General features: G+C 36.2%; 1 protein-coding gene across 2 annotated transcripts in view; it reads right to left on the bottom strand.

Moving 5' to 3' along the window:
* Window positions 1-8690: 8690 nt before the first annotated feature.
* The window catches only part of TM7SF3 (transmembrane 7 superfamily member 3), a 31704-nt gene continuing 18010 nt past the window's right edge, over window positions 8691-22384 (bottom strand). For both annotated transcript variants that reach the window (XM_037847202.1, XM_037847203.1), the window contains 8 exons: window positions 21434-21605; window positions 19060-19237; window positions 16449-16535; window positions 15068-15148; window positions 14264-14416; window positions 13629-13726; window positions 12780-12942; window positions 8691-10693 (listed from right to left, as the gene is read on the bottom strand). In XM_037847202.1, the coding sequence (XP_037703130.1) occupies window positions 10431-10693; window positions 12780-12942; window positions 13629-13726; window positions 14264-14416; window positions 15068-15148; window positions 16449-16535; window positions 19060-19237; window positions 21434-21605 (1195 nt within the window). In that variant the 3' untranslated portion in view covers window positions 8691-10430. The remainder of the gene's footprint in view (window positions 10694-12779; window positions 12943-13628; window positions 13727-14263; window positions 14417-15067; window positions 15149-16448; window positions 16536-19059; window positions 19238-21433; window positions 21606-22384) is intronic.

Below are 22384 nucleotides of genomic sequence, written 5' to 3'. Positions count from 1 at the left end.
CAAAAATATCATTTTAAATGACCATGAGAAGGCTTAACTCAGCGGTCAAAGCATCACAATAAAAGGACAAACGGACCTCAAGTGACTGCCAATGTGATGCTCTGAGAATATATCACCACCTATGTGGTATGCCTGCTAAAAAAATGCATAAACTTACCTAATCATGGGGAAACAATGAAACAAACCCAAAGTGAGGGTCATTCTATCAAAAATTAACCTACAATCTTCAGAAGAGTCAATGCCACAAAAGATAATGCACATACACAAAAAGCCTAAGTAACTATTTCACAATGAAGATACAGGAGGACTGAAGGCACTGGCATTCCTAGGCTGAGTCCTGGGTCATAAAATAATTATTGGGAAATCGGCAACATTTGAAAATGGACAGTATATTTGCTGATACTATTGTATCAGTGTTAAACTTCCTGAATTTTCCCTGGGGGAGAAAAGTAAATTATAATTTCAGGTTTTTTTCTATATCTATTCTTGAGCTCTGGTCCTCATAACTTGTAAGATTTTTCCTACAACCTTTCAGATGAAAGAGGGAAAAAATCTTTGGATTTAGAAGTATTTATTTTCTTTTGTTTTTCAAACAAATACCAAATATCCAATATATAAATTTTTTAAAGCCCACCAAATATAGAAATGCACTTTAACACAATTGAAATCTAAGTTTTTCTTGTTTTTTGGTGATTGTAGAATAAAAGGATAAAAGGAAAATGTCAAATAAGCTTAAATATACTTATTTATATTAAATATATTAAAATTAGCACAAATAGAAAATTCTACCTTTGAGTGTATAATTTGGTAAAGAAATGTGACTTCACATAGTAACCTTTATGTGTAATTTCCTATATTGCTGAAATTCAACTCAACTTTTCACTTCAGAATTTCTCTACCTTAAGTTTTGGGAAAAGGGATGGACAGTGCTGATTGAACAGAAAAAGGCTAATGGCCTAAACATTAAATGTGTTTCTTTTCACATTCAAAAGCCTTAATTGATATTTTATAAATAAATGACAGTCTTTACTTTTAAACTTTTCTATTGGTTTTTGAAAAACTACTACTTAATTTGGTGGCATAGTCATTTAAATAGCTCTTATTCTAAATAAGAATGAAAGAAAATAAGCTCCACAGTTGAGATTAAGTTTGAGGCAGTTCTTTGAGGCAGCTCTATTATAAAACATTACTTGATAATTATTTTTATAAACAAATAAGTTAATTTATTCTTGGTCGTCTTGCTTGGATACAGTTTTAAGGTCTTGGTGCTTAGACACTGTTATACAGAGACAGTTTTCCATTCCATACTTTTTTTTTTTAAAGCAGAAGCTTAAATTTATGTTTAGGAGTATGTACTGCATAGGAACCTATTTTATCAATAAAAATGAGTGATTAAAATTGGTATGTTCTCCAATTTAATTTGAAAACAATGTTTACAGTTTGTCTCTTTGAGAGCCTTTGTCTCTTCTTACCATAAAACTGGTACTTAGCAAATGTATTTCTTAGGAATTGATTAGCAACTTATTGGTGATCCTGCAAATCTCTTTATCATCTATCATTTATTAGCTATAATTTTTATTTTATCTGAGAATACAATTCATAAAAAAATTATATACAACCTCACAGATAAAATGCTCTCTGCTTAAATTCATACAGTCTTTAATATCAAAGTGATTTCCTTTATATTTCTAAACTGTTGGAATAAATTAAAATCACAGAACTGTAACTTAATTATTGGTGATCGCTAACTTTTTTGACTGTCAGAGTGAAAGAGGAGTATGTTTTTTAGTGAAATATTGTTGAAGAATAATTTCTAATTGGAATCTGAGGGGTAATTTTCCTCCTACTTCGCTAGCTGCTCCTTCTCAATCTCATTTGCTACTTTCTTCTCTCTGACTTCTTAACAGACAGGGCTCAGTCCTTGTTCCTATTCTATTTGTATATATACTCAACTTTCTTCATGGTCTTACCCAATCTGACTTTAAATACCACCTGTTATGCTGACAACTGCCAAATTTATAGCTCCAAGTGCAGACCTCTCTCATTAATTCTAGACTCATGCAACAGTGTTCTCAATATCTCCTCTTAGATGTCAAACAGACATCTCAAATATAAGACGTCCAAAGCTGAAATCCCAAACTTACTGCCAGTATCTCTACATACTATTTCCCATCTCAGCTGAAGACAACTCCATCTTTCCAGCTACCAAGGTCAAAAACCTTGGTGGCATCTTTAACTCTGGATTCTCTCATATTTTCCTTCCAATTTATCAGCAAATCTCCTTTCAAAATATATCAGAATCCTCCCATTCCTCGCCATCTTCCCTGCTACCCCTGGTCAAAGCCACATTGCAGCGGTGTTGAGTGAACAAATTGGATTCATCCAAAATGTCCTACAACAGAGGTAGCCAAGTAAGTTATCAATGAGTTTTTTATATTCTATGGTTTGAAGATTCTAGCAACAGGTGGAAAAGAGTACCAGATGTACCTAAATATGCATAATAAAGAGCATGATACTAAATTGCATATATAATTACAACTTTGTAAAAACCAGATGGCTAGAGAGAAGTGTCTAAAAGCAAATATACTTCCAACAAATTCCACTGCCAGGCAGTTTCTGATACTTGCAAACCAAAGAACTTTGTAACCTCCATTATATAAATATATCATAATTTCAGCTATTTCCCCTTTTGATGGATATTCAGATTGTTTGCATTTTTTAACACAAAACCATGCTACAATAGATACCCATATACATATATTTATATTTTTATGTACTGTACTTTAAGTTCTGGTGTATAAATTCCCAGAATTTTGTTAGGTCATGTTCATTTTTGTTATAATTTATCTTTTAAATAAAGGAAAAATAAATGTGTTTCATTCAAAATCCAGCATACAAAAATATATGCAATTCAGAGTAACTCAACCACCTCTGTCTTCCAAAAGATAATTAAATTTCTTGTGAATCAGAAAAACTTATATCTATACTTTTTAAATATATATATTGTATTATTTATATTTGCTTTATATACACATAGGCATACCTCATTTTGTAAATTGTGCTTCATCTTTATTGTGCTTCACTAATACTGCATTTTTTACAAATTGAAAATCTGTGGCAATCCTGCGTCAAGCAATTCTGTCAGTACCATTTTTCCAACAGCATGAGCTCACTTTGTGTCTCTGGGTCACCTTTTGGTAATTCTTGCAATATTAAAACTTTTTTATGATTATTATTTCTGTTATGGTGATAAATGATCAGTGATCTTTGATGTTACTATTGTAATTGTTTTGGGGAGCCATGAACCACACCTATATAAGACAGTAAACTTAATCAGTAAATGCTACGTATATTCTGACTGCCCCACCAATTAGCCATTCCCCATCTCTCTCCCTCTCCTCAGGCCTCCTATTCTCTGAGATACAACAGTATTCAAATTAGGCAAATTAGTAACCCCACAGTGGCCTCGAAGTGTTCAAGTGAAAGGAAGATTCAAAATCTTTCACTTGAAATCAAAAGTTAGAAATGATTAAGCTTAGTAAGGAAGACATGTCGAAAGCCAAGATAGGCCAAAATCTAGGCCTTTTGCACAGTTAGCCAAGTTGTAAATGCAAAGGAAAAGTTCTTGAAGGAAATGAAAAATGTTCTCTAGTGATCACACGAATGATAAGAAAGAGAAACAGCCTTATTGCTGATGTGAAGAAAGTTTTGGTGGTCTGGATAGAAGATCAACACAGCCACAACATTCACAAGCCAAAGCCCAAACCAGAGCAAAGCCCTAACTTTGTTCAATCCTATGAAGGCTGAGAGGTCAGGAAACTGTAGAAGAAAAGTTTGAAGCTGGCAGAGGTTGATTCATGAGGTTTAAGGAAAGCAGCTGTCTCCATAACAAAAGTGCAAGGTGAAGCAGAAGGTTATTCAGAAGATCTAAGATAATTGATAAAGGTGGCTACACTAAATAACAGATTTTCAATGTACACAAAACAGCCTTCTATTGGAAGAAGATGTCATCTAGAACTTTCATAGCTATAGAGGAAACGTCAATGCCTGGCTTCAAAGCTTCAAAGAACAGGCTGACTATCTCATTAGGGGCTAATGCAGATGGTGACTAAGTTGAAGCCAATGCTAATTTACTGTTCCAAAAATCCTAGGGCCCTTAAGAATTATGCTACATCTACTCTGCCTGGGTGCTCTATTTTTTGTTTGTTGTTGTTTCATTCTTATTTTGCCTGTGCTCTATCAATGGAACAAAGCCCGGATGACAGCACATCTGTTTACAACATGGTTTACTGAGTATATTAAGCCCACTGTTGAGACCTACTACTCAGAAAAAAAACATTGCTTTCAAAATACTAATATTTTGCTTACTGATAATGCACCTGGTCACCCAAGAGCTCTGGTGGAGATGTGTGAGATTAATATCATTTTCAACACAACATCCATTCTGCAGTCCGTGTATCAAGGAGTCACTCTGACTTTCTTGTTATTTAAGAAATACATTTTGTAAGGCTACTGCTGCCATGGATACTCATTTCTCCAATGGAAATAGGCAAACTAGATTGAAAACCTGGAAAGGATTCACCATCCTAGATGCCATTAAGAACACTCATGATTCATGGAAAGAATATCAAATTAACAGGAGTTTGGAAGAAGGTGATTCCAACCCTCATGGATAACTTTGAGGGGTTCAAGACAAGTGTAACTGCAGATGAGGTGCAAATAGCAAGAGAACTAGAGCTTTATGTAAACCAGAAAAAATTGTTCTTAAGCTTAATCCATTTCTGTGGGTGTGAACCCTTTTTAAGGTTACTTCTGGTAAAGTGTGGCTCAGCCCAACCAGGATGGATTTTAACTGTTACTGGAGTCCTTTATGAGCAGAATGACACACACAGAAAAAGAGCCACAGGAAATAAGATGAAATTCAGTGGAACCCAAAGAAAAATAAGAGGCCAGGAAAGGCCACCATGTGCCTTGCCATGTGACAGGCCTAGGACCAAGGGTTGCTGGCAGCCAGCCCTGGAATGCCACAGGCTCCGGAGAAAGCATCACCTTCATAATAACTTGATTTGTACCTTTTCTCGGCCTCGAAACTAGGAAATTAAATACCCATTGTTTAAACAACCCATTGTGTGGTTATTTACTTGAGCAGCAAAGGAAACTAAAAGAAACTAATGGTTGAAGAGTTGCTTCTTAACAATGAGCAAAGTGGTTTTTTGAGATGGAATCTACTCCTGGTGAAGAGGCTGTGAACACTGTTGAAATGACAACAAAGGGTTTAGAATTACATAAGCTTTATTGATAAAGCAGTGGCAGGGTTTGAGAGGATTGACTCCAATTTTGAAATTTCTGTTGCGGGTAGGATGCTATCAAACAGTATCCCATGATACAGAGAGTTCTTTCGTGAAAGGAAGAGTCAGTGTGGCAAACTTCTTTGTTGTTCTTATTTTAAGAAACTGCCACAGCCACCCCAACCTTCAGCAAACACCACTCTGATTAGTCAGCAGCCATCAACATCAAGGCAAGACCCTCCATCAGCAAAAAGATGACTTACTGAATGCTCAGATAATGGTTAGCATTTTTTAGCAATAAAGCATTTTTTAAATTAAGATATGCACATTTTTTTAGGCATAATGCTATTGCACACTTGGACTGCATTATAGTGTAAACATAACTTGTATGCACTGGGAAACCAAAAAATTCATGACTCACTTTATTGTGATACTTGCTTTATTCTGGTGGTCTGGAATTGAACCTGTAATCTCTCTGAGGTATGCCCATATATATGATGTATAATCTTACTATACACCTGGTTCCTCTCCCTGTTTTTTTGTGTTTTTTTTTTCTGTTAATGATTTCCCTTGGAATTTTTTTTCCATATGTGCAAAAGAAAACAGAAAACCCATTGTCTTGAAACAAATGACATGCTTCTTGAGGATCAGACATTAGTAGGAAGGCTACACGTGCGGCTTTCTGTAAAACTACAAAGAAGAAAGCTGGTTAACATCAGTGTTCCTAAGAGCTTCATGCCTGTGCCTATGATGGTTGTATATAAACCCCCAAACCTCAGCACATTGCTTTTGTTTATATATAAAAATGAATAGGGCTGGCTGGCCCTTGGCAACTTTAAAATGCAGATGATTTTTCAACTCCTAGCCTCAAATTTCAGCACCGCTCAGTGGGTGCTCAGTATTATCCAATCAAAGGTTGATAAGGGATCAAGTTATTTTCCCTTGAGTAAATGAATTTCTCAACATACTTTCCCTTAACAGTTTCATTTTAAGGCCTATCTCAATGAACATTAAAAGGTTTTGATTCCTAGTTCATGCAAGACCCTAGGTATATGCAGAAGTCAATAGGGTAAAAACTGTCTTCATTTAAAAAGAGCATTTGCTGGTATATATCATTGAATAAATTCCAGAGGGAGTGCTGTTTGGGAAAGAAAAGTGAGTAGCTTTGGCATGGAAGACTGTCCTCTGTTGAAAAAATTTCAGACATAAATAAGCAAGATCAAAGAGATGCTATTTCAGAAATGAAGCCTTTACCGTGTTACTGAAATTACTCCTCCAGAATCCTAGCATTAGCTCTGACAATACATCTATTTTAGTCATTTTAAGGAACTTTTGGACACATGGATGGTCTCCCCCAAAGAGACAGCTGCTTTTCTCCAAAAATGCCTGGTTCAGTTGCTTAAAGACACAGCAGATGGAGAGCTGGGGAACAAAGGTTCTCAGTGTGCCTCAGCAGTTTCTTCCAGCTGCATTTATTTTCTGACTCTCCATCCCTTTTACATCAGCAGCCCAACAGCCATGCTCTTTCCAAATGTGCCCATGAATTTGGGCAGGTCAGAGCACATTCAAACAAGTCTCAGCAACAGGGGTCTATTAGCAAGAGGGCCTATGAACCGCATGTGAGAGAGAATAATGAACTCTTTTACCCCTTAACGACTCCAAAGTAAAAAGGAAATTATGGCCATTCCTTATCCTCCTTCCTGGTAGAGGAATTCACCTTGGGGGCAGTAGTCAGGTATGCTATACCTACTATGTGCAATTCTTAAATACAAGAAAGGATATTGAGGGCTACAATTTGAGGGTCACTCAGTGTTTTGACCCACCTTCCAGGGAGCAATGCTAAATTCTAGTGTCTTGAAAGGAACAGAAGACTTTGAAAAAAAGGTACATGAAAAGGTAAAGTGTGATCTGTACAGTTTTGTGGCCTAGTTAAAATTTAACAGGAAGAAAAGACTGACAACACCCTACCTAGATTGGCTGTTCAAAGTGCCCAGAGCTGAGAATGGGAGAGCTGACCCCACCAAGGAGCAAAATGAAGGGCTGTAAGGACTACCTGAGCATACAAGTGAGACTGAGGGCTCTCAGTAACGAAAAGGGAAGGCCTTTAATATGCTCCCGCCCACCATGCCCCATCCCCCACTTCCATGAGGAATGTACTTACCTTCATTTTAGTTTGGCTAATTCCTACTCATCCTTTGGGTCTCAGCTTAAATGTCACTTCCTCAAGAAATTTTTTCTTGGCATCCCAGATTCCACTTTCCATCTGTTATAAATTTTCGTTGCATGTTGTACTTCACGTTTCACTTATCACCTTCCTAAAGAGAAGTTCTGCAAACCCTGTGGCTAAACTGCTAAGAGGCCTTTAATTCAAGAGGCAAGGGAAACAGATAGCCTCCCTTCCAACCAGGGCTGAGGCGCAAGGGGAGAGCCCCGGGGGAGGCGCAGTTCTCAGGAAATTAGAGCCAAGAATTTTGAGTTTTAATGAAGGTTAACAACATATGTAAGTACATAATCAAGGACTGAGCTTTACACAGAAAAGTTCTGCGCAAATGCTGCCATGGGGACATATTTTTACAGATATTTGAAATTTTTAGTATTAGGTATCATGCAGAAATGGTCCATGGCCCCAGAGAATTAACATGGAAAAACATGTTTTCAAAATTAGTAATTCCCCAAAAGAGATCGTAGCAATAAATATTAACATTAGGAGCTTCCTACTATTTCACAAACAGAAGAAAAGAAAAATAATGTCATTTGCATCTTCAGCATGACAGAGCAGCACATTTGGATCGGGCCAGATGCCCAAATTTTGGTCTGGGTACTGTCATTTGATAGCTCTGTGACTTCATATAATTAGCTCTTTGGAAAAGAATTTCCTCGGGTATTAAAAAAAGGGGTCAGGTAACATGATCTCTAATCTCTCCCAGGTCTAGTATTCCAGTAGTCTTTGTTTCCATTCCACCTTCTACAGAACAACTCAACTAGCCTGTAAACGCTATTTAGCTGCTGTGGTTTGGCAAGCTGGTTGCCAATGGATAACAGGTTAGTCAGAACCTTTATACAACATATAAAAAATAGTGTAACAGATTTTCCTGAAACACAACTACTTTTCTTCAATTTGACACACTTGAAGTACTAATGATACCAACCAAATTAATCTGTTAGGAACAATTAGCTTTCCTTTTAACAAAAGATATAAATTTTAACACACTACTCCACATTTCCTTCATTTCCTATTTTTCAATTACGTTTAAACTGATTTTTCAAAATAAATAATTGTTTTTCTAGATTAAATAATTCTATTTTTACAGCTATGAAACTGATCTTTCATTTGGTATGGTACAAATATAGTTGGTAAAAAATTTTTCTAAGAATCTTATGATAATGAGGCTGTTAAGCACATTTTTCAAAATAGGTATTTATTATAAAAAATTATACAAACTGGCTTTTTATTACTCACAATTTAACATCATGAAAAATTTTAAACAATTTGTGTCTCCTTCAAAGTGTTCCGCTTTTACAATCCTTGCTAGCAGAACATTTTGATGGTACAGAAGAGAACTCACAAACATTCCATATAACTCTGTTAGAATGTACAAAGACTGGTAGAAGCCAATCTACCCACACTGAATTATGAAAGACACTCTTTAAGTGTTACTAAGGTTGTGTAAACAGTAACGACTACAGAATAAATACCAAATGAACACTGTGCATAATTTCTCAAAGCAGAAATGATTAGTTGTATGTTTTTTTCATTTTGTTTCAACCTTCCCAAAACATTTTTGAAAGCAAAAGTTGATATTTCAGTAACCTGAAACTTCAAAAATCTATTGAACCTTGAAAAGAGCCTAAAAAGCAGCATCAGTTAAATAGTGGTTAACTCAAATATGTGTATGCAATTACCACAACCAACCTCAATGTCATTTAGGCATGTCAGAATCACCTGCTGAAAATCTAAGGCAGAACTGGTGGCAGAGACTCTGACAAGAGAAAAGGCCACCAGTAAAAAGTATGCAGCCTAGGGTATACCAGGTGCTTTCTAGGGGTGGAAAAAAGGATTTCAAAACTGAGAGCACTCTCCTCAGGGAATCCAAGGTCCTAATGAAAGGCAGATCCATTTAATAAATTTGTCTCCTTTTTACTCCCTCCTTATCACTTTAAACCACAGCTGGTACAAACACTTCATACAGAAGATAAATTATTAAAAATGGTACTTTACACTAATGTTAATAACAGTTAATTTAGCAGAACTACAAAATGCAACTTTTTAAAGGTTTACTTGCTAATGGAAGCATAGATTAAGGCAGGGGCCAATTTGTTTCTTCAAAACACAACATAATCCATATATCATCTAATGCAGTTTAAATTGGAAATCAGCTGTCAACACTATTTTGAAAAGACCTTAAAAAAAAGCAGGCCATTGTTTGTAATATAAATAAATCATCCATTTAAAATTGTATTATCTATATAAATTGACCTATTTTCAAATAATTGAAATAATTTAGTGACTTAAATTACCATTTTAAGCAATAAAAGGCAAAGAGGAAGGCTACCTTTTTAATAATGTATCATTATTAAAAGAGCCATGCAATTCAGTAATCACACTGCTTTTAGTAAGAAAACAAGTTACTTCCTCTTTTGTACTCTGAAGCTCAAAGATGCAGGTTCAAATCCCTAAACCTCCAAACACAGTGGCAAAGATTAAATATAACACTTAAAACTGTCTCCTCCCCAGGTTTAGACAGACACTGGTGAAAGAAATGGTCAAGGACATACTGAAAAAAGAATCAGGGTTCTGCAGGAGAATAATAATATTGTTATGTTTAATGTTTTTAAAATTTATTTAATAGAATAAGTTGATCATATATTTGTAAGCCAAAAAGTAATTTCTCCAAGTATTTTGTAATTAGGAAAAATTTCCCTACCATTAACTTCTTGGTCATATCTCTGTCTCTCATACACACACACACACAAATTTCCCTGGCATGCCCTTATCATGTAACAACAGGGAACATTGTGCAAAGCACAGATATATAAGCCTATGCTTTCATTATTTCATTAGGCTTGTACCAGGCATAACTTCCACAGCTGAAACAGTGCTCAAGTTCTACACGAGATTACACTGACTAAGCCCTTTATTGTCTATAGAAGCAGAGGTGTTCTCTCTCCAGCTGGCTGTGCTTTCTGGAAGAGCCCTTTGATCTGGGTTAACTGGCCGTGGAGCCTCTCTCTCAATGGAGGGACATGGTAGCTGGGGTCCAGGATGTTCGTTACTCTGCGCTCTCTCTCTCGCTTCCATAACTTGTATGGGTGGGGAGGGAAAAATGGTCGACCTCTTTCTCTTCGAATCTGTAATGTAATTCCACTTACAGCCACCATCCCCCATACTGCCAGGATAATAAAATCTAAAACAAAACAAAACAAAACAAAACAGTAGAAAAGCCCAGTTTGAATGCTTGTATTTTAAAACCTAGCACAGATCTAAGGCTTCATGGCCTGAATTTGTGTCTTCCTTTCTCGGTAATATCAGATTTTCTAGGGAATTAGTCCAAATTTGAGTCTATGTCTTCACTTAAAAACCAAGGAATGAGTGGGGAAAGTTACAGTCTTACATTTGGAACTAGGAGTCTTATGTTCCAGACATTCGAAAGTCCAGACAGGTCATAAAGGAATAAGTTGCTTGGATCTTTGGCATTCCAACATTGTAAGACCCAGTGCCCTAGGCATAGCTGCTTGTTGTTTTTTTCCAGAGGGGGAGGAGTGATGTAGTTATAATTCATACACATATATCATGGAACATTAGATACCACCATGCTTGCCTCTTTCATTGGTGAAGGGTTCTGACTGGGTGGGACTCCAGTACAGGTTCCTGCTACTGCTGGCAAGGACCCTACCCCATTCATATAGAGCAGATATAGAAATACACAAAGAGATTCAACAGTCACACTTGGCACTCCTAGTAAAAGTTTTGGCAAGACATAGCTTTGTATTTAAAACTTCCAAGACACATGGATTTCAAGGTCTCTAATCATCAACCTCTTATCCAATGTGGGGAGTGGTGGTGTAGAACATGGAAAGATTTGCCCTAAAAAATTCATAACAATCATGATTATGCTTATGCCATGTTCGCTTCACTTCTAAGACATACTTTTCCACCCTCTATATTTTAACATTTCTGAAATCAAGACAAACCTTAACAATCTCTGTTAACATTTAATGTGGTAGTCATTTTTTTCTTTAAAAGTTAATGGTGAAAAACAATTGTATGCTACTACACACCTATTAGAATGGATAATATCCAAAACTGAATATCAAAGGCTGGTGAGGGTGCAAAATAGTAATTCCTTTTGGAAGATAATTTGGCTATTTCTTACAAATTTAACACAGATTTACAACACAGGAATTGTGCTCATTAGGTATTTATCCAAGTGAACTGAAAACTGAGGTTCATCAAAAATCCTGTCTGTGAATATTTATTGCAGCTTTGTTTTTAACTGCCAAAAAACTAAGTAACCGACATGATCATCAATAGGTGAATGGATAAACAAACTGGTATATCCTTACAATGTAATACTATTTAGCAAAATAAAAGAAAGTAATGAGTTATTTAAAAAAAAGTTAATGGAGAAACCTGATGTGGATGATGACTGTGGTGAATTGTACAAACATAAGGATGTTCTTACATGAACTAGAACAAATGTATGTCACTCTCACAAGGTGTTAATAATAGGGTGGTATATGGGGAAAATAAAATTAATGCAACCTATGGACTATAGTTAACAGTAACATTGTAATATTCTTTCATCAATTCTAACAGGTTGTATATCAAAGCTAAGCATCAATAATAAGTGGGCATAGCGGGTATGAGATTTTTTTTTCTCCTAGCAATGAGAATGTTCTCAAACTGATGGTGGTGGTGAATGCCCAACTGTGTGATTATACCAAAAGCCACTAACTGTACACTGTGGGTGGATTGTATGGTCTGTGAATAAAACTTTAAAAAAAAAGAGTTAATGGAAAATCTTTTGACAGATTCTTAGAATTGAGGAAACAGTACACTTATTGACTAAAAATCACTTCCACTTCCAATTAGAAAACTGCATGCTTAATTAAAGGATGGAAACAAGAGAATAACAAAAATGGAATCAGGTTGTCATTCCCATCCTTCATCCAACCCTCACCCAGAGGTGTCAAACAGCTTTATTCCCAGCATTTTTCTCACAAATGGAAACTGACCATGTAAACCTAAGTAATCCTGGCTTGGAAAATTCACAATAAAGTTCATTTAGTAGAAGTTTAGATGTACTAACTTCAACTACCATACAAATTTAAATTCTATGCTCCCATGATCATTACAGCATTTCTGTGCTGTAAGCCTCCTCCTTTTATAACAGTTTACCTTCTTTCAATCTGAGTTAGTGATCCCGTTCACACACATGGGTCAATACTCCCATCTGACCATCACTCTGGTTTCTGGATTTAGAGACTTACCATTAGTTTGAAAAGGCACGTTTGTGAAAGCTCTGTGGAAATCTGTGTTGAGCGCTCTCTTGAGTACATTCAAAGTGATGTAGGAAAGGCTGGTGAACATGTAACTGTCAATGGCCAAAACCACTGAATAGGAGCCAATGATTCCACAAGTCAGTATGTTCAGCTGTGGAAGAGAGTAAGAATTTAGCCATCATCCCTGGTAGAAAAGAGTTATTTTCTAACTCTCAGCACTAGCTTCAATAACAGGGAATCCACTTCTGTTCCCGCAGAGCACATGAAAAGAGTGTAAGAATTTAGCTGTCATCCCTGGTAGAAAAGAGTATTTTCTAACTCTCAGCACTAGCTTCAATAACAGGGAATCCACTTCTGTTCCCGCAGAGCACATTCTTAGAGGTGAATAGTTTACCTACAAAAATAAACTGAAAACAACCCTCAACATCCATAGTGAGTTCTTTAAAAACTCTTAATTGCATCAAAATACTATAAACCATCTTCCCTAGGAAAGAACTTTTCAGAAATAAAGTCTAATTAAATGAAGAACTATTCTTCTAGAGAGAACTGACACTAATGATCCATCAGGTTGTTACACTAGAGTAAACCCCACCTCCTCGGCTTCCACTATTAAATGGTGGTGATCTGATTCTCTTGACGAAAAAAAATCACTGTGATAAGCACATATAGAACTTCTCTTAGTCTCATAGTTACAAAGCTATTTAGAATCAGTCATATGATATGGATTCTCATACAGCCCTCCCTAGTGAATAAAACATGCAAAATGATGCAATGAGTGATCGACTGAAGGCCCAGGAAAATACAATGAATAAACCTAACTTTTGATGAAACACTTACTATTCTTAGGCAGCCCATGAAAACTACTGGAATGAAAACAGCTATACAAGAGAAGGTCACCCAGAACACACAGTCATCACGAAAAACCTTCAGGTTTCCTAAGGCAAAAGCAAAGAGAAATCAAGAGTCATCACAGGTTCACCAAGTTCATTTTCTCAACCTGTGAACACAGGCATATATCAAAGGTTTAAAGTAACAACTGGGAAACATGTAGGCATGTAGAAAAGACTTCTGATTTTCTTCACTTAACTGTCAATACAACCCCATTTGAAGGGTGCGTCCTCGAAGAGAGGGGAGGGATCGAGGGGAGGAATCAAGCAAGTAAATGTGGTGCACTTATTTCTAGGATAATTCAGAAGGGCCTGGAGTTGTTCGAGAGCTTCCATCCACTATCTCTGTGATCCTGGGCCTCAGTTTCCTAACTCATAAAATGAGGAGGTTGAACCACATCCTCTCCAAGCTCTAAATCATCCCATCTAGCTCTAAACTGCTATGATTTTAGGATTTTGTACTACAAAGTAAAAATACCAGCAAATGACATTCAGAGTTAAGCTATGAACTGTATGTGAGTCTACAGCACCCAAATAAAGTCTTTCAAATGAATCAAACACAAAATATTAGCTACAGACACCTACCCAGCGGAGTGAAGAAAGTCACCGATGAGACCAGGAATCCCAGCACTAGTCCCACAAACAGCATGCAGAGTATGAGGAGTCCAAACCGCCACCAAGTGGCTACCAAGAAAATTCCACCAATGCTTCCAGCTATGGCTGTCAGAATCAGACGAACTGTTCAGAGAGAGGATGAATGGTTTGATCACCAGCAGCATTTCTGACCCTCCACTTCAGAGGTACAAACACCATTATCAGGGTTGGCCTTATCAACCCCTCTGTTTGTTGGTCAAGCACCAAGGGCTTTGCACTGGGGCCAGGAAGTGAGCATGAAGCCCCTACTAGTCGGGATGGAGCGGGGTGGAGAGCTGGACTGGACTGAGATGTGGAAATGAGGCAGGGAACTGGTGACAGGCTTGGCACAGCATGACCTATAAACTAGAGGGAGGAAGAATGGGTGACAAGTATTCTGTTAAACATGATATGAGACAGGAGGGTATATTTAGGTAAAGAAAATCTTAACATTTTGATTATTGCAGATCTATCTTCAATATATCACACAGAGGAGCACAATCATATATCACATAAGACATGACCCTTTGTTTCCCTAGGTACCAAAGAATTTACCATCCAGATTAAAAACCCACAAGAGAAGGTCTGAATGAGTAGTTTAGAAAGATGTTTATAGGATAAAATGTAAAGGTAGTCCATTATTTTACACACATAATGTGGTATCACTCAATACTGGCCAAACTGTAGAAGGAAAAGCGGAGTGTAACAACATCTTCTTATTTGAACACCCAGCTAAACTATATTATTTCCACTTACCATCATACTTAATAGGTGTCAGTCTTGTAATCAGTATATAAAAGAAGAATCCCATGAAGATAAAACCTATGAAGAATAATTCTAGTAGCAAATCATTGGGAAAGAAAAAAAACAAGCTATGATAAGGTATTATTTTTACAATGCAATTTAAATATCTAATCTATAAATACATGCTTAAGCTCCCAGAATTTAAACATAAGGTCAGTCAAAGAAGAAAAATAATTAAGGACAGAAGAAATGTACAAGTCACTGGGAGTAAATATTATTAAAGTGTACACATTTTTGCATATAGGGCAATTTAAATTATTAAAAATTTTAATTGCTAATTTCATAGATATTTTATTAATATTTATACTTCCTACTTAAAACAAGAATAGAACTTCTGTCACTGGTGTCTGATCTGAAATTATAGATTTCAATAGCTACCTAAGCAAAAAGAAATTCAAGAAGTTTAAATGTAACAAAGTATTTCAAAGCAAAGTATAACTTATATATCTTCCTTTCTTTTAATTCATCCTTTCCTGTTTAGGATAAACAGAAAAACATTTCTTTATCCATTAAAATACCTAGTAATGTCTTTGGGACCCTACCCACAGTTTAGCAATTAAATCCTTTGTTGTAGTATCATTTTACACTTGGAGGAATAAATATTCTTCACAACACTCTCTGCCCAGTTAGTCAAGAAAAGAGTGTAATTAACAGTGGAGGGGAAGGAGTTGCTAGTCAAACATTTTATTAAAGCAAGTTTAAAGAGTTTTATTAGATCAGAATTATGCTCGCTCTCCCTCTGATGCTCAGTTAGACACTGTGTTCATTAACTGAATGAGGTTCTTTGTAATTAACTGAAAACATCAGTTGCACAAAAGGTAGCCCAAAAATTCAGATCAATTCAGTGAACGTAATTTATATTCGACTCCTCCACTGTGTGCCATTGATGTGGAGTTCAGTTTGGTGTCTGAATCTCCCAGAACTAAGCCAGACATTTCAATCTCACTTTATATGCAATCCTGCAGCCTGATTTATACGAAACTAAGTCAATCACCAGCACCAAAATCCACACAGATTTTTATGCAGCCATCTGATTTCTAATCTAGGCTATCTTTACTCTATAAGCAAATCTAGCTACTGGTGAATTTTATTGCACAAACCAAATTTTATTCCTCTCTTAATAAGAGGAGCCTGCTCTCTAGTGTTGAGAGAAAAAATTAAGAAATAAATAAAAATGCATAGCAATTCAATAGAATCTTGATGTAAGAACCCAGGCACAAATTGATGAAGATAATGGAGATAAGTAACTGCTTACTCTCCTTACAGATCATAAATTCCTCAGTAGCATTTAAGAAAAGAGGTATGTAAATACCAACTACATCAGATGTAATACCTGTTTTCCAGAATCTGTGTCCAAAGAAGCAAATGAAGAGACCAAGCAGGGCAAAAAAAGTGAAGAACACTTTGGTAGATACTCTTCCTAAAAATAATGAGAACTGAGTGGGTGGTACATTCAATTTTGGATTTAATTAATTAATAGACTAAAGTTTTGTGAAAAAAAGCAAAGTGAACGATAAATTCCATACATGTGTATTATAAATTTAATTTTAAAAGACCCATCCTGTCCTTAATGAATTAATTAATCTATCTAGGCAGTGAATATCAATGACTGCTGTATAACAAAAAGAGAAAACAGACAATATGTGCTTACTGATAGAGGTGGACAAAAATAACTATAATATATTCTTGAAAAGGGGACAAGGGGAAGGGGAAAGGTAGAGAGAGATAGAGAGGGAGAAGGGAGAGCACACCTAAGACAAAATGCTGTTTCTGCAGGGGATGAGCAGGAATTACAGATTAAAAGAGATTTAGGAGGCATATCAACTAAATACAACATATGGATCTCATCTGAAACCCGATTCCAACAATAGGAAAAATAATTGAGAACATTGGGGAAAAGTAAACACTGGCTGGATATATGCTATTAAGGAATTATTTTCAATATTTTTATTGTGTTAATGACACTGGTTATCTTTTTTTAAAAACAGCACTTATCTTTAAGATATCTATCTATTTATCTATCTATCTATCTACATAATGTTTACGAGTAAAATGATGATGCCAGAGAATTTGCTTTAAAGGAATTCAATGATAAAGAAGATGGGGAGGCAGAGAAGCAGGTAGGAATATAGCTGAAACAAGATATGGCCATGAATCAAAAATTTTTAAGGCTGGGTAATTGGTATATGGGGTTCACTAATTTTCCATAATAAAAAATTTAACCAAACATACATTAAACAGAAGAACATGTATACACTATATGTCACCCCACGCACCAAATTACTACCAGTCTTCCAATTATAGATATTGCTTTGGAAAAAACATTACATCATAACTAATAAGCACAATAACATATTTCATGATACCAAAGAATCCCTAATCCCAGGATCTTAATGGTACGACAAATATAAATAACATGACTAGTCAAAGACACAGTTTATTGAAGAGGAAACTTGATCACTAAATTCACCACCCTCTTCAGAGACAAGCACAAGATAATAATCCCCAAATTAAAAAACAAACCCAAAACACCTATACAATCTAATGTGAAAAATGTTGCAAGCCGGTCCAAAGCAGAACACATCAAAATGCTTATGAGTACTCAGATGAGATACCATGAAGACATACATTTAAATAAGAAACACAAGATAGAATATAAGAATTTGCAAGCCATAATATAACAACTGCACATCAGCTTTTCTGAGAACAAAGAGCCCAAAAGAAGATTGAGCAAATACAAAAACCCTACATTCTGCTTCTTTCAGACTCCTAGATGATTATCATTCTAGGATTCAATCTTTACAGCAAAAATATGGAGTTCACTGGCATGATTTTTTTTTTTTTTCAAACGAAAATTTGGTGGACATTTCCAGCAAATACAATCACCGAGATAGCAAGGTCTTGCTACCCAATAAAAACTGACACACAACATTGTATTCCTCCATAACATTAGACAGCAGAGAGGAATTAGAACCTCCATCATAGTACCATGAGGGAAGGAGAGAAAAAATTACACAAGTAAAATCAGAGAATAGGAAAGAACAATAGGATCAGATCTCTCCTACTAAGCCTAGCACGGAAAGATAGAGCCCAGGCTGCTTTCTGATTCAGAGGGGTCTGGGGCAAAGGGGTGAGGAAGGTCAGGACGGAGCTCAAGGGAAAGGGACTAGAGGAACCCAGACAAGATTCAGTCTATCAGTCACAAGTAAAAAACCTCTGTCTGCCTAGGTCTCTAGCATTTTATCTGTCAAGGATGTTAAGCATGGCAGTAGAAGACTGGGTGGGGTATGGCTCTAGCAGAGGAGAGGGAATCGTAAGCCCCAGCTCAAACACAAGGAATAGACTTTATTCTTTACAGCTAAAGCTATCAAGTGAGAGATTTAGAAACAATATTTACCTACACTAAAAGTAGCTCCCCAAAAGGTATTTAATGTAAAAGGAAACATAGTTACTTAACAGTGGAGAAGACACCACTACCCACCTAATCAGAGTTAGCACCACTAGCAATGGGACAAATGCCTTATGGTAACAGCAGTGAGAAGGACATGACTGAGAAGGACTTATGGCAAAAAATGTTTATGCCCAAACTTCCCTGGCTGTGCAATCTCAAATTTTTCTCTCACCACCACTTATCTTCCTTTCCTATTTTATTTTTTCTTCTTAGCACTTGTCACTTTCTCACATATTATATATTTTATATATTTATATTGTCTCATCTTCCCTACTAGAATATAAGCTCCATGAGGCAGATATTGGTCTCTTTTATTCACTATCTCCCCAATGCCTAGAACAGAGAGTAGAATAATGTAACAGCCCAAAAATAGTGGTTGAATGAATCAATGAAAAACAGACTAAAGCATTTTTTAATATTCTTAAGTTCCCTATTAGTTGATATAGATCTGCAAAAGCAAAGAATTTTTCCAAGTTTAAATTCATATACTCACCAGGGGAAGAACAATTGCCTTCCACTGCCTCAAAGCTGCAAGCATATGTGTGAGCAGGAACATAAGCAGCAGATGTATTTAGTAACGGGTCCCAAACAATGACATTATAAATTACACCCTGTCCCCGCAGGGAGGAGAAGTAAATGTGTGTCTTATCATTAGCTGTTAGAGTAACCACCTGAAGCCAAAAATAACATATCATTAGTGTTTAGATTTTTTAAAAGTTTAAAAATAAGCTATTTTACTATAATCACACCTACATGTGATACTAAACTACATTAAACTACCATTTTTATTGAAAATATACACCAACCCACTTAGCTTTGTCAGAAGACTATTCCATACAGTTTGTGTGCTAATATGAACAATATCTTAGACAAAATGTTTCTGAAGTTTTTGTAGTGTTAAATGTTAATGACAAGTAAAATAAGACAGAACAAATGCTCCTTTAAATTTTTTTTTTACTGCTGAAGTTTAAGGGCAGGAAACATGGTTATCTTGCTCACTTCTCTTTCCTCAATACTTAGCACAATGCCTGGCACATAGTAAGTGTTCCATAAATGCTAAACTATCACTACTGGCTATAGAGCCAACATAGAAAAAGTCTGTTAACATCTCAAATAGGATACTCACTTATTTGGTCTAATAGGCTCTGTTATAAGAAAACATTAAACACAGTGTAATGACTTGAAGAGATTAAGTTAGTTGCTTATAGAATATTTCACAATGAAGATCTGATGGATTCTGCTCAAGTTGTCTAACTTTTTTGCCCTATAATTCCTGTAAACAGGAAATTGACTTGACTGAATTTGGTAAAAATTTTGTTTAAATTAGAATCTCCATAAGTGATGGTGATTATTTCAAACTGCATTACAGAATGAGCACTTAATGCAGGTTGACCCACTATCGGGGAAGCTAACTTTGAATACTTGGATAAAGTCAAGACCATCAGATCACTCCACTCTAAACAAAGTTTTCCCTTTGCAATTAAAATTGCAAAGAAACATACCCCCCCCCCCCCAATCTTTCAACTGATGATGTTTACCTGAATTATTTCATTGAGGGTTGCAAAACGGTGATTTTCTAATTCAACTATTCCTTTCACCTTTATTAGCTGGTATTCTGTAAAAAAGAGCTTTCTCTCATCAGCTAAGAATGATTTACACTTCCTCCTTTAAAAAAAGGTAGGTATATTCCTTTCCTTTACCAATTTTCCGAGTAAGGATTTGGTGTAATAGTTACCTCCAATGAGTTCTTATATTCTCTATGAGAATAAAAATGCTCTGAGAAGTTTCACATCTAAAAAGACAACTGACAAATTTGCCAACAGTTCCTCAATTTGTAAGAAGGGAGAATGAGTTTTCTTATATGTTGAGTTTCTCAGAAAGAAATTAAATTCAACCCACTCCTAGAAACTAATCAACACCAGCAAGACTTTTCATTTTCAACAAAAGGTGGGCAGAGAAATAGAGAAAAGCCTCCCAGCTAGCATTGGGCAATGACGTCCTAGGTGACCCCACAACAAAACGAGATCTTGCTCTGAAATACACTGAACCCTTTGAGCTAAACACATAGGCCTCGTTGCAATCATTTCTTTCTACATAATCCAGTGATCTATCAACCTTTCAGAAAGAATGGGAGCAGTTGAGAACTCCACTCAACAACCATCAGACTGAAGAGTGGCCTTGTATGTTATACTACTGTCAGACATCTTTCAAGATATAAAGATAAAATGCTGCTGCCCCCACAAAAAATGATCTATAGCAGTGAGTCTCAAACTTCAATGTGCATAGGAATCACCTAGGGGTCTTACGAAAATGCAAATTCTGATTTGTACGTCTGAATTGGAGCCTAAGAGTCAGCAATTCTAACAAACTTCCAGTGATGCCAATGCTGCTGGTCTGTGGTCCACATGTTTACATGATAAACAGGGTTACAAGGGTTCAAAACCTGAGAGAATATTTGACTCCAAGTTAGAGAGTCAGAGTTTGGGTTCAAATATTAATGCTAACATGCATATCCTTGAAGAGTTTTCTGTTAATTTTTCTCAAAATATATTCCTTTACTTGCCAAAAATTTTATCTAAAAATTATGGCAATACATAGAAAATTACCAACTTCTCCCATTCATAGCTCAAGAATACAAGGTTGCAATCAGGACTTAACATAATTTAAATGCATCTCCTCAGAGGCCACATCACTTTGGGATATCACTAGCAAAGACTCCCAAGATGATAAAGGTGAAAAAGAGAATGAAGTGTTTACCCCAGCAAGACCAAGAAAACAATAAAGAAACCTCCTGGAAACTTCTCCCTTTCTCAACTCTTACAAGGTGTCACAATCTAGCCATTACAATCATGACAATCAATATTTACCTTGATGGCATTGGCCTTCACCTGAGGCACCTCAGCCATCCTCTGCAGATGTTTCAGCAAGACCTTCTCCGTGAGGTCGTTCTCAGGCAGGTAATACTGATAGACATCATACTGCAGCCTCCACCTGGAGTCCCGGCCTGTCCCCACGTCACATGGTGGAGGGTCTGTGCCTCTAAAGTCAACCAACAAAACCGAACATCAGTGTCTCGTGGTGCAAGTCCCATCTATAAAAAGGAACCAAAAGCTCTAATTCCACACTTTTGCAACAATTCCAATTAACAGTTTATTTGCAAAGGCAATTACTGGTATTCTGAGGTATTCTGAGAGGCAGTGTGGTTTAATAATCTGATTCTGAGGTCAGTAAGAACTAGACTCCAACTTTGCTATTTGTTAACTGTGTGCATGTGGGCAAGTCACTTAACCTCAATAATCTTTGGGAACCCTCCATAAAATAAGAATAATCACCCCACCTTCATAAAGTTGTCAGGATAAATGACAAAGAACATACAGCACTCAGGAAGAAGAGTAGATTGCAAAGAACATACAGCACTCAGCACCGTGGAGATGCATAGTGAGCACTCAAATGTTAGTTGAATATTAGCTATCATTACTACTAAAGTAGAAACTAAGACAGAATTTTAATTAAAATAATAAAATCCTCACAGAAATGTAAGTGTGTTTCAGGGCTACACAACAATTTCTGTATTTAAAATTCTTTACAGAAACTAAGATGCACCTCCAAGTTCAATAATAGAGAATCAGTATGTGGCTCTCCAAATAAAAAAACATTCTTAAGACTGGAGAGGAAAATATTCACAATAAATAACAGCTCAAATATTTGTAACGATGTTTAAATTATAACAATAAAGAAAAAGTTAAACTAATTCAATATTACTAAGGAGAACCATGTTTGAGTTCACTGACTCTACACAACAGCTATTCGTGAATGTT

Source organism: Choloepus didactylus, chromosome 8 (assembly GCF_015220235.1).
Source record: "Choloepus didactylus isolate mChoDid1 chromosome 8, mChoDid1.pri, whole genome shotgun sequence".
NCBI classification, from domain to species: domain Eukaryota; kingdom Metazoa; phylum Chordata; class Mammalia; order Pilosa; family Megalonychidae; genus Choloepus; species Choloepus didactylus.
The sequence above is the reverse complement of the archived record's forward strand: the minus strand, read 5'-3'. Positions and strand labels throughout refer to the sequence as shown.